Raw genomic sequence first — 13293 nt, 5'->3', positions numbered from 1 at the left:
TTTTCATAAAGTATTGTTGTATATACTTTATTTTTTTATAAGGTGCTGCTTACTCATGTCTTTTCACTCTGAGCAAGGCTTTATACAAGCAGTCACTGATACCTAACCATATGCAAAGAGATACTATTTTGAGAAGAACTGGAATCTTTCTCGTTCGACATTACCCACCCAATTTATTACACCCTGGGTGGGGTGGTGAACATGGGTTTTGCGTTCGATATTTTTTTACCTGTGACGCCATCATCTCCCCACTGGGCGCCTTTTACTATTTTTATTTATTTTTACAGTGGACAGATGGAAACGTTGCCAACACATTCCGTAAATTCTCTAGCACTGACACTCCTGACAGGAAATGGGTTATATTTGATGGACCCATCGATACGTTGTGGATCGAATCGATGAATACAGTACTTGACGACAACAAAAAATTATGTCTGATGTCTGGTGAAATTATCCAGATGACAAATGCAATGAGCTTGATCTTTGAAACTCAAGATTTGTCCCAAGCCTCTGTGAGTGTTTGAATGAATTGAAGATTTTTTATTGTTATGGAAAATACTGTTCGTTTGTGTCTAATCCACTGCATTCAACAATTATTTTTCTATTTATATGCAACATTAATCTCCTTGATCGTGCATTGGGCCGCACATTATGAATATCAAATTCTTCTTACAGGGATCTTCAAACATATTAATTGCATATTCCAATTGATTCGAAATTATCTGTATTAGATATTTGAAATTCTGTGTTTTGGAATTGCTTTAGTATAGTTTTATTCAATATGTAATGAATTGTGATCAAAAATATATTAATTTCATTACTGAAACTGGTGAAAAATAAAAAAACGAACACTTATTTTACCTATATTGCGATTCCAAATTCATTGGAAAATTGTCTTTTGTGTGTTCTTGTTTAACATGATCAAATTTGAAATATATTCTATATTTCGTATTCAAAATGAATTCAGAATGTATTAAGAGTATTAGATCATTCAGTTTTGGGTACCCTGCTGTCTGGTCACTGATAAAACATTGTCCTTCTGAATGATAAATTATTCCAAGATTTTTCTGGTTCAATTTACCAGTACTAGCAGTTCAAAAAAGGACATTTGTGTGAAACAAATTTTCTGTCATGTTCGATGAATGGTAAATGTAGTCTAATAACAGGTTTTAATTTTTTTTGTTGGATTTTGATCGATAAGAGTCATTTGGTGATGCGTAGTTATATAATTTTCTCCAAATTTTGCACAGAACAATACATATGTTTGGCATTTTAAATGCTGTTTATCTTGTATAGCCTAGTCAATGAAAATCTTTTTTCGCTCTCTTAATTCTAAAATAAATTTACATACCGGTACTTGTTTTCTAGTTGAACAACTTCTAAAATTGGAAAGTTTATTAATTACCAAAACTTTAAATTCCAGCCTGCAACTGTGAGCAGATGTGGTATGATATATCTGGAGCCTGGTTCTCTTGGATGGCAACCCATGTTTCAATCATGGCTCGACAAACTTCCACCTATATTATCTACGGACAACAGATCTTACATTGAAGTATTATTCAATTGGTTGGTACCACCAAGCGTCAGGATTGTAAGAAAGAAATGCAGAGAGGTATTGTTTTTAATCATGTTAAACAGCAGCGGGATTTTGTTTTATTTGAATAAAGCTTCTATTAAGTATCTTATCTATCAGTTGGGGTTACCCGAGATTAACTACTGGTAGGTACTTTTCTCTGCTATATGATATTGCGCAAGTGCACCCGTATGCATATAAAGCGAGGATGCCGTAGCAAGAATAAAGATGACTATTTTATTTGATTCAAGTCTTGCTGCACACTAAAACATTTCTGTTTGAAATTTGAAATATGCTTGTCTGAAGAAGTTTGATCTTAGTTAGACGAAACGGCAAAAATACATTTATGTTAGTGTGCAGCAAGACTCCTGAATCAAATCGATAAAAGCATGAACACAGTTTTTCATTTCATTTTTGGATATATGACTTACATTCTTAAAAACAATATTTTTTTCAAGGTCATTGGATCACAAGATCACAACTTGATTCGATCATTGATGTATTTCTTTGAAATGTTGTTGAAAGAAGAAGTTGCACCTGAGAGTGAATCTGATCACAAGAATATAAAAATACATATTCAGGTACATTTTTATGACTTCAATTCTTCTGTCAAGGGTTTGGTTTATATTTTGATTTTCTTCCATTGTGCTTCTGACAAAACTGGTCAAAACTTCAGTACTTCTAAAGTAATATGCCAATTTTTTTTTTATTTGCTCGAAGCATGATCTCAAACCAGCTTAAATTGGAAAGTTCTAATATAGTACATAGGTAATTGTTCAACTATTAAATAAAGCGTGGTCTGACTGCCCAGAAAACGAGGAATCCAATTTATCTTTCATTAAATCAAAATCTAATTTCTAGGGCGTGTTATTGTTTTCAATGATTTGGTCTATCGGAGCAACAATCAATCAAGATGGCAGGAATTTATTTTCTGATTATCTTCGAGAAATCATAACTGGGAAAAACGAAGAACATCCAATTCCATCAGCGATTGGAAAATTAGATACTGCCTTTCCCGAACAAGGATTGGTTTATTACTACTACTATGAGGTAATTTGACTTCATAGGGTAGCCTGAACAGATTTCTTCTTGCTATTTGGATGACATTGAAATTTGGAATCTTTAACAGTCTGTATTCTGGTCTAACTATTAGTAGAGGTTGCGTAAGACTAACCCCAATCCTTCCTCAATGCCTCTGCTTTAGTGGATCCATATGCGTATAATGCAAGGATGCTGTAGCAGGAATAAAAATACCATACTATGCAATTCAAAATCCTGCTGCACGCTAACACAAATGTATTTCTGTAACGTTCTGTCTGGTGTTGAAACTAATTATATTGATATCACTAGTTTGAATCGATCAAACATCAACTCCATTTTATTATAACATGAAGTTGAATGGTCAAAAATGATTGAATATTAAATGAAAGAATTTTAAAGAACACTTTACACCCTAACATTAATTTTCTTTTTAGATTAAAGGACGAGGCAACTGGAGTCCATGGACTCATTTATTGAGAGGACAAGAAATAACTCCAGATCCATCAGTAAACGTTGGAAATATTATTGTTCCGACCATGGACACTGCAAGATATACATATCTCATGGACGTCTGTATCAAAAACAAACGACCTATTCTGTTCGTTGGACCAACTGGAACTGGTATGTCTAATATTGACACACTATTTTTAGTATGGGATGGGATTTTCATGTTTATCTCTGGGGAGAGAAAAGCCGATTACGGTCCATGTTGATTATGAACTTATTTATTAGCCAGTTATTATATGTTTCATATGCCTATGAACTTGATGGTGGAGGAAGTCGCAATTTACCAGTCGGTACGTGAACCACCCTGAGGATTTCACATATTTAAGCTCTCTATGAGATTCGAACCTGTGAACCCCCAGGGTAAACTATGTCTAAAATAAATTATTGCATCGCAAGAATATACTAGACTGCAATTAAATAACTAATATAAAATAATCACTTTTACATTGATTTTACCAGAAATAACTTCTGAGTCAGAAACATGCGCTTGTTTGTGATAAGCGTGTTTTTGAAATCATGACATGGCATTACTTAAAGCAGAATAGATGCTTCCAAGTTTCAAATCTGTGATAGTTATTATTGAGCAAAACTTCAATGCCAAATATAAAATAAACAATGAAATTTACTATCAAATAAAATACAACAATATTGAGAATATTTACCAACGGCGCTGCGCTCACCATAAATTGATGTGTCCAATTTTGTTTTCAGGAAAAAGTGCTTATGTGAAAGATAAACTCATGAATAACTTATCAAAAGATGACTTCCTACCTGCTTTTGTGAACTTTTCTGCAAAAACAACTGCAAACCAGACACAGGGATTGATTATGTCCAAACTGGACAAAAGGAGAAAAGGTAAAGATCATCAACCATTTGAAATTATACAGCTAGTGATGTTATTTTATCTTTTTTGCACCTGCCTTCTGTTTTGAGCACATCGCAGAATTTTTTAATCCAGAGTCACAGCCAAAATTTCTGCTGGTAATTTCCTTCACGTGGGTATTTGAAGCTTGGGCCTTACTAAGCATTCTCAGCAGACAAATAAAGTAGAATTGCGTAAGTTTTCAATATCAAAATTTTGTTTACCTGGAGTTTGAACTGGAGTCAAAGTCTAAAAAGAAACAGTGTTTTCTTATTAAAAAATCAAATTTTGATTATCTTTTCAGGTGTGTACGGTCCACCAATGGGTAAACAATGTGTTGTGTTCGTGGATGACATGAATATGCCTGCCAGAGAAAAATATGGAGCACAACCACCTATTGAACTTCTAAGACAATATTTTGACCACGGAAATTGGTAAATCAGTTTTGAATTGATAATAACGGAATTTTCAAAAACATATTCTTCAAAAGACAGTTCAAGATTTGAAATAAGTTGATTATTGAATTGTGAAACAGTAAAAGATGAAAATAATCGCTTAAAAGTACTTAAGAGTTATTCAAACACCATCTCACCATATGTGTAATAAAATGGGTATGTGATGCTGAACCAGAAAGATTTTGATTCTCATAGAAATAGTAACGTTTTATATATCAGTGTCTATCGTACAGAGCCGGGTGAAAGATTTTGGGAAAACTTATAGTTGTTTTGAATAATTGTAAAGCTATTAATAGAAGTGATATTTTATTATTACCGGTATTTACTTTGTCAAACATTACATTCAATAACCACGATTCCCTATTTTAAAAGAATTTTTTGCATAACTTGTACATTTTTTTATTTTTAGGTACGACCTCAAAGATACCACAAAAATAAGTCTGATTGACATCATCATCTTGGCAGCAATGGGGCCACCTGGTGGTGCTCGTAATCCAGTGACAACAAGATTTCTACGTCATTTTAACATCATTTCTACTTTGGAATTCAATGACGAAACAATGACTAAAATCTTCAGTACAATTATGTCAGTTCATCTTAAAGCTCATGAATTTCCTACTGACTTATTTGCGACATGTAACCAGATTGTAACTGCAACAATGGAGGTAAATTTAAAAAGATCTAACAAGTGTAATCAGAGTTTAAAAAACTATCTTCTCCCAATTTTAATTTAAATTTTTTTATTATTATGATTCTATTGCTCAAACATGTTCATATCATTTTCATAGTGATAAAATTCTATTATTATTATTTATTAGTATAAAAGTTGCTGTAACTTTTGCCTTACCTGTTATTTTCACAATGACTAAATGGACTATATAATGGACTAAATGTGTTATTGTCACAAGAATTTTTTGTACCGTAACTTTTCCATTAATATGATCATTTTGAATTGTAGGTTTACAAGAAAGCAATGGATAATTTACTTCCAACGCCAGCTAAATCTCACTATACATTCAACCTACGTGATTTCTCCCGTGTTATTCTGGGTTGTCTACTGATCAAGAAACAAAGTGTGGAAAACAAGAAAACAATGATCAGGTAACTGTAGGAATACACTCGCCATCACACCTTGGATTATTCCGCATAGGTTTGCAGGTTCGAATCTTGTGGAAGATAATTATGTGCAAGAAGATAAGTGGCCTCTTCACCTCCGTAGGGGGGTTCACGTAACCACTGTTGGGTTACGCCTTCCTTCATTATAAAGGCCATGAATCTGAAGTAAATAACACTCTAATTAATCCGTACCCAACATGGACTGGTACCGGATAAGAGGCTATGGTATACGTCAGACTGCTGGATTCAATATGTTGATCATTGCAGGTAGCATGTCACAGATTCAAATCCCATGCCTTCCAATTCCAACTTACACAAAATGTAATAAATTTGGTAGATAATGCAGAACAAGAAAAATTCTGGTCTTTCAAACACTGCTAGTTTATCTGTACGTGTCTGTACGGGCCATTGTGGAGATGAAAGACGTAAAATAGCATTTTTTTTAAATTGGGTTAGTTTATCATAAACCTATTCAAACAATTGAAGTCATTTTAAACTGTAGTAGGTTTCTGTGGCCGCTTGTACATGCTTCGTTCTGTATTAGTGTAAACAAAACTAATAGAATACTTTTATGCTATCATTTTGTTTTATAATCAAACATATAACAAACTGGATTGAAATGTCATAGCCCTTATTATTATTTACAGATTATTTGTGCATGAAGTGTTCCGTGTATTCTATGATCGTCTGGTTGATGATGAAGATAGGCATTGGTTGTTTTCATCAATGAAAACAGTAGTGAAAGATCATTTCAAAGAAAATTTTGACACTTTGTTTGACCACCTTGCACAACCTGGAAGACCGGTAGCTATTATTGACCATTTCTTATATATTCTTGTTTAATTTTTTTTAAAGTGGTTTCTGAATGATTTTTTTTATCATAGGAGTCTATACTGAAATAGTTTTGTATTCTAATATTGTAGTATTGGTATTCCATTGAAATTTTGTTCTAATGATGAATAATTTAAGTAGATTTCAGTGGTTAGGAACACACTTGCGATTGCACCTCTAGTTACCCTGGCTTGGATTCACAGGTTCAAATCCTGTGATGGATAATTATGTGCGAGAGAATTACTGGACTCATTGCCGCAGGGGTTCACATAATTGCTGGTCAGTTACTGCCATTTTCACCAGTGAGTCCATGCATCTGGAACAAATAATTAGTTAGCTATCTCATACTAGGCTTCGACTTGTATTGTAAATTCAATCATAATCAATACAGTCAGTTCTCGTTGAAAAATTACTTTTGGCATTCTGGAGAAGTCTCTGTTTTAGCATAATATTTTTTTTCTTCAAAGTTGGAAGAAGATGACATGAGATCAATGTTGTTTGGTGATTATTTGAATCCTGATGCTGAAAATGAAGATCGCATGTATGAGGAAGTCAAATCGTTGGAAGATTTCAATTCCATTGTGGAACAATGTTTGGAAGAATATAACCAAACTCATAAAGCACAAATGAACCTCGTCATATTCAGGTATTCATGATCCAGTGGGTTCATTTGACTTAAATCAAATAAGACTGGAACTGGGTTTTCATGAAGTATAGTCGCGTCCCGTCGTTAGGAATATGCTCACCAACTCACAGATTGTCCTGTGACTGAGTTCGAATCCTGTCGGAGATAATTAAGTGCAAGAGGATTGCTGGACCCCTCGCTGGCCTAAAGGTGGTTCATGGAACCTCTTGGCAGTTACGGCTTACTCCACTGTCAATTCCTTGTATAGAACTGGTAAACGGATGAGAGGCCATGGTACGAAATATGATTGGCTGCCTTGTCGGCTTTCTTTTTTCCCATGATAAATATTTAAATTCTATATGAATATTTTGTATAAATGTGGTGTTCTACTATTATTACACTGGCTACAACAAGAATAGGGTGGCCATAGGGTTGATTACAGTCCCTGCATCATTTCATGGATATGCTATTCATAGAATCAGTGATAATTACGAAAAGACTTAATTATGCCAGCATCACAAGATAAACATATCAGGTTCACACCAATTTATCGCATCGTGCTAAGTGTTAGGAATACGCTCGCCACCGCATCTCTGATTACCCTTCACGGGTTCGCAGGTTCGAATCCCATGCGGGGATGATCATGTGCAAGAGGATTGCTGGACTTCTCGCCGCCATAGGGTGGTTCACGTAACCGCTGGTCGGTTACAGCTTCCTCCACCATCAAGTCCATGCTTCCGAAATCAAAATAACTGGTTAATTAATCCCATACCCGACCTGGACTGGTAACCGGACCGAAAGGCCGTGGTTCGCCATATGATTAGGTCGTCTTATCACTTTCCTCTCCCCCGGGATAAATATGTAAATCCTATCCTAATGGGTGAGAATTTCCTCACGAGAGAAAATTTCTAGTCAATATTTTTGTATTGGTATCTAATGCTGGAGTCATGGGCATCAGTCTACACTACAGACAAGTAGGACATATCGTTGTGTTAAACATGAACAATTAATTATACAAGAAATTGAAATGTAAACAACTATGATCAAAATAACCAAACTTTTTATTTGATACAGATATGTACTTGAACATCTTTCTCGTATTTGTCGTGTTCTAAAATCACCGGGTGGTAATGCCTTGCTTGTTGGTGTTGGTGGCAGTGGAAGACAATCACTAACTAGACTTGCTACATCTATGGCTGGAATGCACCTGTTTCAACCAGAAATTTCAAAAAGTTATGGAGTCACTGAGTGGAGAGAAGATGTGAAGGTATAATGCCTTACCATCACCAATAACATTTCAGTTAACATTACTGTTTTTCAGCTTTGAATGGTTTCCCAGCATTTGTTTCCTTTTTTTCTGTTTGCATCCATATTTTTTATTATGCAGGGAGTGTTGAAAGATACTGGAGTTGCAGGGAAGAAGACTGTATTTTTACTCACTGACGTTCAAATTAAAGATGAGTCATTCCTGGAGGACGTTGATAATTTACTCAACACTGGCGAAGTTCCGAATTTATTCGCTATTGATGAAAAACAAGAAATTATCGAGGTATTCAAGACTTTTCAAACTTCTAATTAGTTTTTTCACAAAAGGAAATGGATCTGAATGTATTATAATTTTTCATGCTCCATAATCAACACCCAACAAAACAAATAAATGGCAATGTGAACTGGAAGTAGCTGGCAAAGATGCCGTGTCTTTTATTCAGCATCTTAGCCTTGAACAAAAACATCTTTGCATAGCTATTCTATTATTAAGCTTTAATTGGTACTTGTTATTTTCACAAAAAGGCATAATATTGAGAAATGAAGCTGCATAGCAACCTAGTTGAATAATGCTAAATGTCTTACATCCTGCGGGTAATGATTTACAAATTCCTCTCGCAATTTTCAATTCTCCAGATATCCTGCTATTTATGTTCTATATTTTCCAGAGTATTCGACCAGCAATGAGTCAACAGCTTGGACCAAATGCTGATTACTCTCCTCTAGCTATGTTTGCTTACTTTGTGAGTCGTTGTCGTACCAATCTTCATCTTATCATTGCTTTCTCTCCTATCGGTGATGCATTCAGAAACAGGCTTCGACAATTTCCATCTCTGATCAACTGCTGTACAATCGATTGGTTCCAGGTACAAGATACACATAATGACTACTTTTAATCTTACGTCAATCGACATTTGCCGGCAAGTAATGGACCACAATGAATCAATATAGTTTCAGTATCTCTTGCCTTCACTTGGTTTCTCATATCTTTGATGCTTAGAGATGAGACTCCTCCACTTGTTAGGGAATGTGCAGTCCTTTTCATGTTCACCACCTTACCTAGGGTGTATTAAATTATTTAGGCAATGCAAAACCTAAATATTCTAGTCTTCAAAAAAGAGGCATCTCCATACATCGGTATCTGCTCGTACAGAGCATGTTCAAATGGAAAGCCATGTGAAAACATACATATTTCAATTTTGAAAATAATTTGTGTGTTCTCAAACATGCTATTTTTTGACTTTAGAATGCAATCTATTTTTAAAAAGATTTGTTCATATATTTCTTTGCTTTGTTTCTTACCTTACCAGTCTTTCAAAGTGAAAATATGTTGTTGATTATTTTCACAAAATTTATCAATTTTATTTTGTTTTGTGAAATATCTTAGCCATGGCCAGAAGATGCATTGGAGATGGTTGCGAATAGATTCCTTGAATCCGTTGAATTGACAGATCATGAAAGAACAGAGATTGTACCAATATGTAAACATTTCCATACTTCTTCAAGAAGTTTGTCTGAAAAGTAAGTTCATTTTAATTTTCAACTTAATTTCTTCAATACAGGACGCCCTCCAAAACCAGAACCCAGAAAATATTTAATTATTTCTATGAAAATGAAGTGAATGATTGTATGATTATACCCATAAGTTCCAGTAATTTAGAAGGCTCTGCACAAAACCGGTATGTCCTCTCTAGAATATGTTTCAAGTGACCTAGGTACTGGTACTATTTTATTAAGGGTTCATCCTGTATAACCCAAAAATTTGATTTAATTGAAGCAAAAAAATGTTGATCTTTTTATGATTATTTTCCTCTTTTTTTTACATAAGGTTCATAAAGTAAAACTTTTTAGAGGCATAGAAGATGAAAATTCTCCAATCCTCGGAAGTCCAAAATAAATAAAACATTTAAATCTATTTGGAATTGATTGCATTCTCGATATACTATATTCTTATATTTTAATAAATTCTGGGAGGAATAATTCAGAATGGTTTTACTTAAAAATTATATTTATTAACCCTTTCCGTGCGGTGGGCAAGTATACGTACCAACGACAAAAGTCGCTAGATTGCGGCGGGTACGTTGATGTACTCGACTGTTTTATTTAGCAATCGATCGCAAACTGTTGGTCTAGTTTTTCCGGGTTTTAGTTTATTGGTAAGAAGTCTTCTTCGAGATTAACATAAGCAACGGTAAATCTCGCTTTCGTTTACGACGGGAATTTTATTTGCGGCGGAACGAGAGAGTATTTTTGAAATTTATGCAAATTTCGGTGTTTTTTGGGTGGTAATAGAAGACATATTAACCCTTCTATCTACCAAAGTATTTTGCGTTAGATCACGAAATTGCTACAGCAATATTATGCTATTGTTTGCCAACCACGAAGCGGTAACAGTAAAGGATTCAGCGAATATTTCTATTTTTTATCACGGTTTGAAGTTTCAACTCCCAAGAAAAAAAAATGTCTTTTTTCTATCCAGTTTGTGACTCAGACCACCACTTTTGAAAAAACTATTTTTTTTAATCGCCAATTGCAAGCTCTTTAAATAAGCTTTCCAACGAGCCGTCAGTGGGCAGCAGAGGATTATTAGTTTTTCGTTAGTCGATCGATTAGTTGTGGGGGTACAAATGCATAAAACAAATTTTTATTTAATAAAAAATAAAAATCGCATGGAAAAGGTTAAAAGTGCTTTATTTTATTTCTGAAAGCTGTAAGAATAGAGAACCAATCAAATCATTGATTATCTCAAATTTTCTCCATTTTCCAATTCAATGTTATTAGAAAACATTGACTTCTATATGCTCTTTATTAAACATGAACCAATTTAGAAAAAATTCAATATTTTTGGTGATTCCCGTTCTGTAAGCGTCATATTTACTTATGTATACCACTACACTACATAAGCTACATTAACATGACACGCCAATATCAAATTTTGGAACACCAAATTGTTGGTTGTAAATGTTACCCATTTGCCGCAGTTGTCTAATGTCTAAAACAAAAACAGGTTTACTTATTACCACAATATTCCTTGAACAATCCCTACGAACGTCTGAATATTGTAACACCATTTTTATGTTTTTAAAAATATTCATTTTCTATATCAGATACCTGCTTGAACTTGGTCGCCATAATTACGTCACACCAACGTCTTATCTGGAGTTGATCGCAGCATTTAAAACATTGCTGATGCAGAAGAGAGATACGGTTATGAAGGCAAAGAAAAGATATGTTGGTGGTTTGGAAAAACTGGCTTTTGCATCTTCCCAGGTAAGTTCTTCTCTGAATAATTTTTCCAAAGTTTCAGTTACGCTGTGATCTGTGATTAAGGCTTGTTAGATGAAAATTATTATCTGAATGCTTGAGGTTTATAATTTCATTGATTATGACATTAGACTCAATTGCTTAGGGACCATGCATCTGAATCGAATAGTTGGTTAACTACTGTCATAACAGACATGGATTGGTAACTGGATGAGAGGTCGTGTTTCGTCATATGATTAGTTATCTTGCTGTCTTTCCTCTGTGCTTTTCTGATTTTTCCATTTTTTTTCTATTTTCCAACAATAGGTTGCTGAAATGCAACAAGAATTGAAGGAACTCCAACCACAACTTGTTGAAACTGCAGCTGAGAATGAGAAAATGATGGTGGTAAGTTTTTCTCCAAAATACAAAATAATGTCAGTTTTCAATGCTTATGAATGATTTACATAAATGACATAATCATAACATAAATTTCAATTTTTACTGATTTAAAATATACTGATAATAGGGATGGTATTAAAATATGCAAATGACATTTTTTATCAATGTACTTGAATATAATTATAAATCAACGACTTTGCAGAGCTTTTATTTATCGCCAACTGAGACCACTTTATTTAGCACTTTATATCCCTCTACAGGTCATTACTAAAGAGACAGTAATTGTGGAAGAAAGAACAAAAATTGTATCGGCAGATGAAGCAGCCGCGAATGAACAAGCAGCTGTATCTCAAGCATTAAAAGATGAATGTGAAAGTGATTTGGCTGAGGCATTACCTGCACTTGAAGCAGCGTTGAGTGCTCTGAAAACTTTGAAGGTAATTTATATATTTATTTGGCTGGTGATTATTCGCTTGTCAAGATAGCACTATTTCCATTTGTCATTATGGTGTTACCGTTCTTTTCTCACTCGTGCGGTATACCCAGTAATCTAACCATTTTTGGTTTTATTTAGGTGTTATTCTGGTGTTCTAGTGATTCCAGTAGCAAAAATACTTTTGAAATGTTCAGCAAATAGCTTTTCCTTCAGTATGGGGTTCACAAATCTATATTAACATAGTAATGTAAGCTCTGACAATTCTATTTGCTTCTACTATTTTTTCAATTGCTACCAATATTTCTTGTGTTATAGTTTCGCTATGATGTAGTTTTGAAGAAATTACATTCTGCTCCTAGGACCAAGATTTTACAATATTCCAAATCCAAATTTTTTGTTCCCATTTTTCCAGCCTGCTGATATTACCATTGTCAAGTCAATGAAAAATCCACCTGCTGGCGTCAAGCTTGTCATGTCAGCAGTTTGTGTGATGAAAGACATCAAACCAGAGAAAATCAATGATCCATCAGGTTCTGGACAGAAGATTTTGGATTATTGGGGCCCAAGTAAAAAATTACTTGGGGATATGAATTTTCTCAACATGCTGAGAGAATATGATAGAGATAATATCCCGGTAAGATATTTTGTTGATTCAATTTGATGACCAGATACAACATGCTATTGTATGCAAAACGGTTTCAAAATTAGTTTCTTTGCAATTTACGATGTATTTTACAAAATTATCAATGAAAACGTAAAAAAAAAATTTTATAAATAAAAAAAATAGTTTACACAGTATCTTGTGCCACGATGGAGTCTTTAAGATGACGACTTGATCATAAATGCTAGAAGAGCTTTTGTGCATTCACCAGTCTTGATTAATTACTGGAATAGTTAATCGTCTTATTATATTATGAGCATGGTCAAATTGGTGAA

General features: G+C 34.2%; 1 protein-coding gene across 1 annotated transcript in view; it reads left to right on the top strand.

The window, feature by feature from the left end:
• The window catches only part of LOC120339242 (dynein axonemal heavy chain 12-like), a 50727-nt gene that overhangs the window by 21591 nt on the left and 15843 nt on the right, over window positions 1-13293 (top strand). The window contains exons 33-51 of the mRNA XM_078115958.1: window positions 288-512; window positions 1424-1612; window positions 2032-2154; window positions 2435-2623; window positions 3049-3235; window positions 3833-3976; window positions 4288-4417; window positions 4848-5103; window positions 5397-5539; window positions 6202-6358; window positions 6853-7031; window positions 8085-8277; window positions 8398-8559; window positions 8945-9142; window positions 9664-9797; window positions 11384-11546; window positions 11847-11927; window positions 12182-12358; window positions 12770-12991. Coding sequence (XP_077972084.1) covers window positions 288-512; window positions 1424-1612; window positions 2032-2154; window positions 2435-2623; window positions 3049-3235; window positions 3833-3976; window positions 4288-4417; window positions 4848-5103; window positions 5397-5539; window positions 6202-6358; window positions 6853-7031; window positions 8085-8277; window positions 8398-8559; window positions 8945-9142; window positions 9664-9797; window positions 11384-11546; window positions 11847-11927; window positions 12182-12358; window positions 12770-12991 — 3252 coding nt within the window. The remainder of the gene's footprint in view (window positions 1-287; window positions 513-1423; window positions 1613-2031; window positions 2155-2434; window positions 2624-3048; window positions 3236-3832; window positions 3977-4287; window positions 4418-4847; window positions 5104-5396; window positions 5540-6201; window positions 6359-6852; window positions 7032-8084; window positions 8278-8397; window positions 8560-8944; window positions 9143-9663; window positions 9798-11383; window positions 11547-11846; window positions 11928-12181; window positions 12359-12769; window positions 12992-13293) is intronic.

The sequence above is a fragment of the Styela clava genome, chromosome 9 (assembly GCF_964204865.1).
Source record: "Styela clava chromosome 9, kaStyClav1.hap1.2, whole genome shotgun sequence".
NCBI classification, from domain to species: domain Eukaryota; kingdom Metazoa; phylum Chordata; class Ascidiacea; order Stolidobranchia; family Styelidae; genus Styela; species Styela clava.
This window is presented reverse-complemented; position numbering and strand designations above follow the sequence as displayed.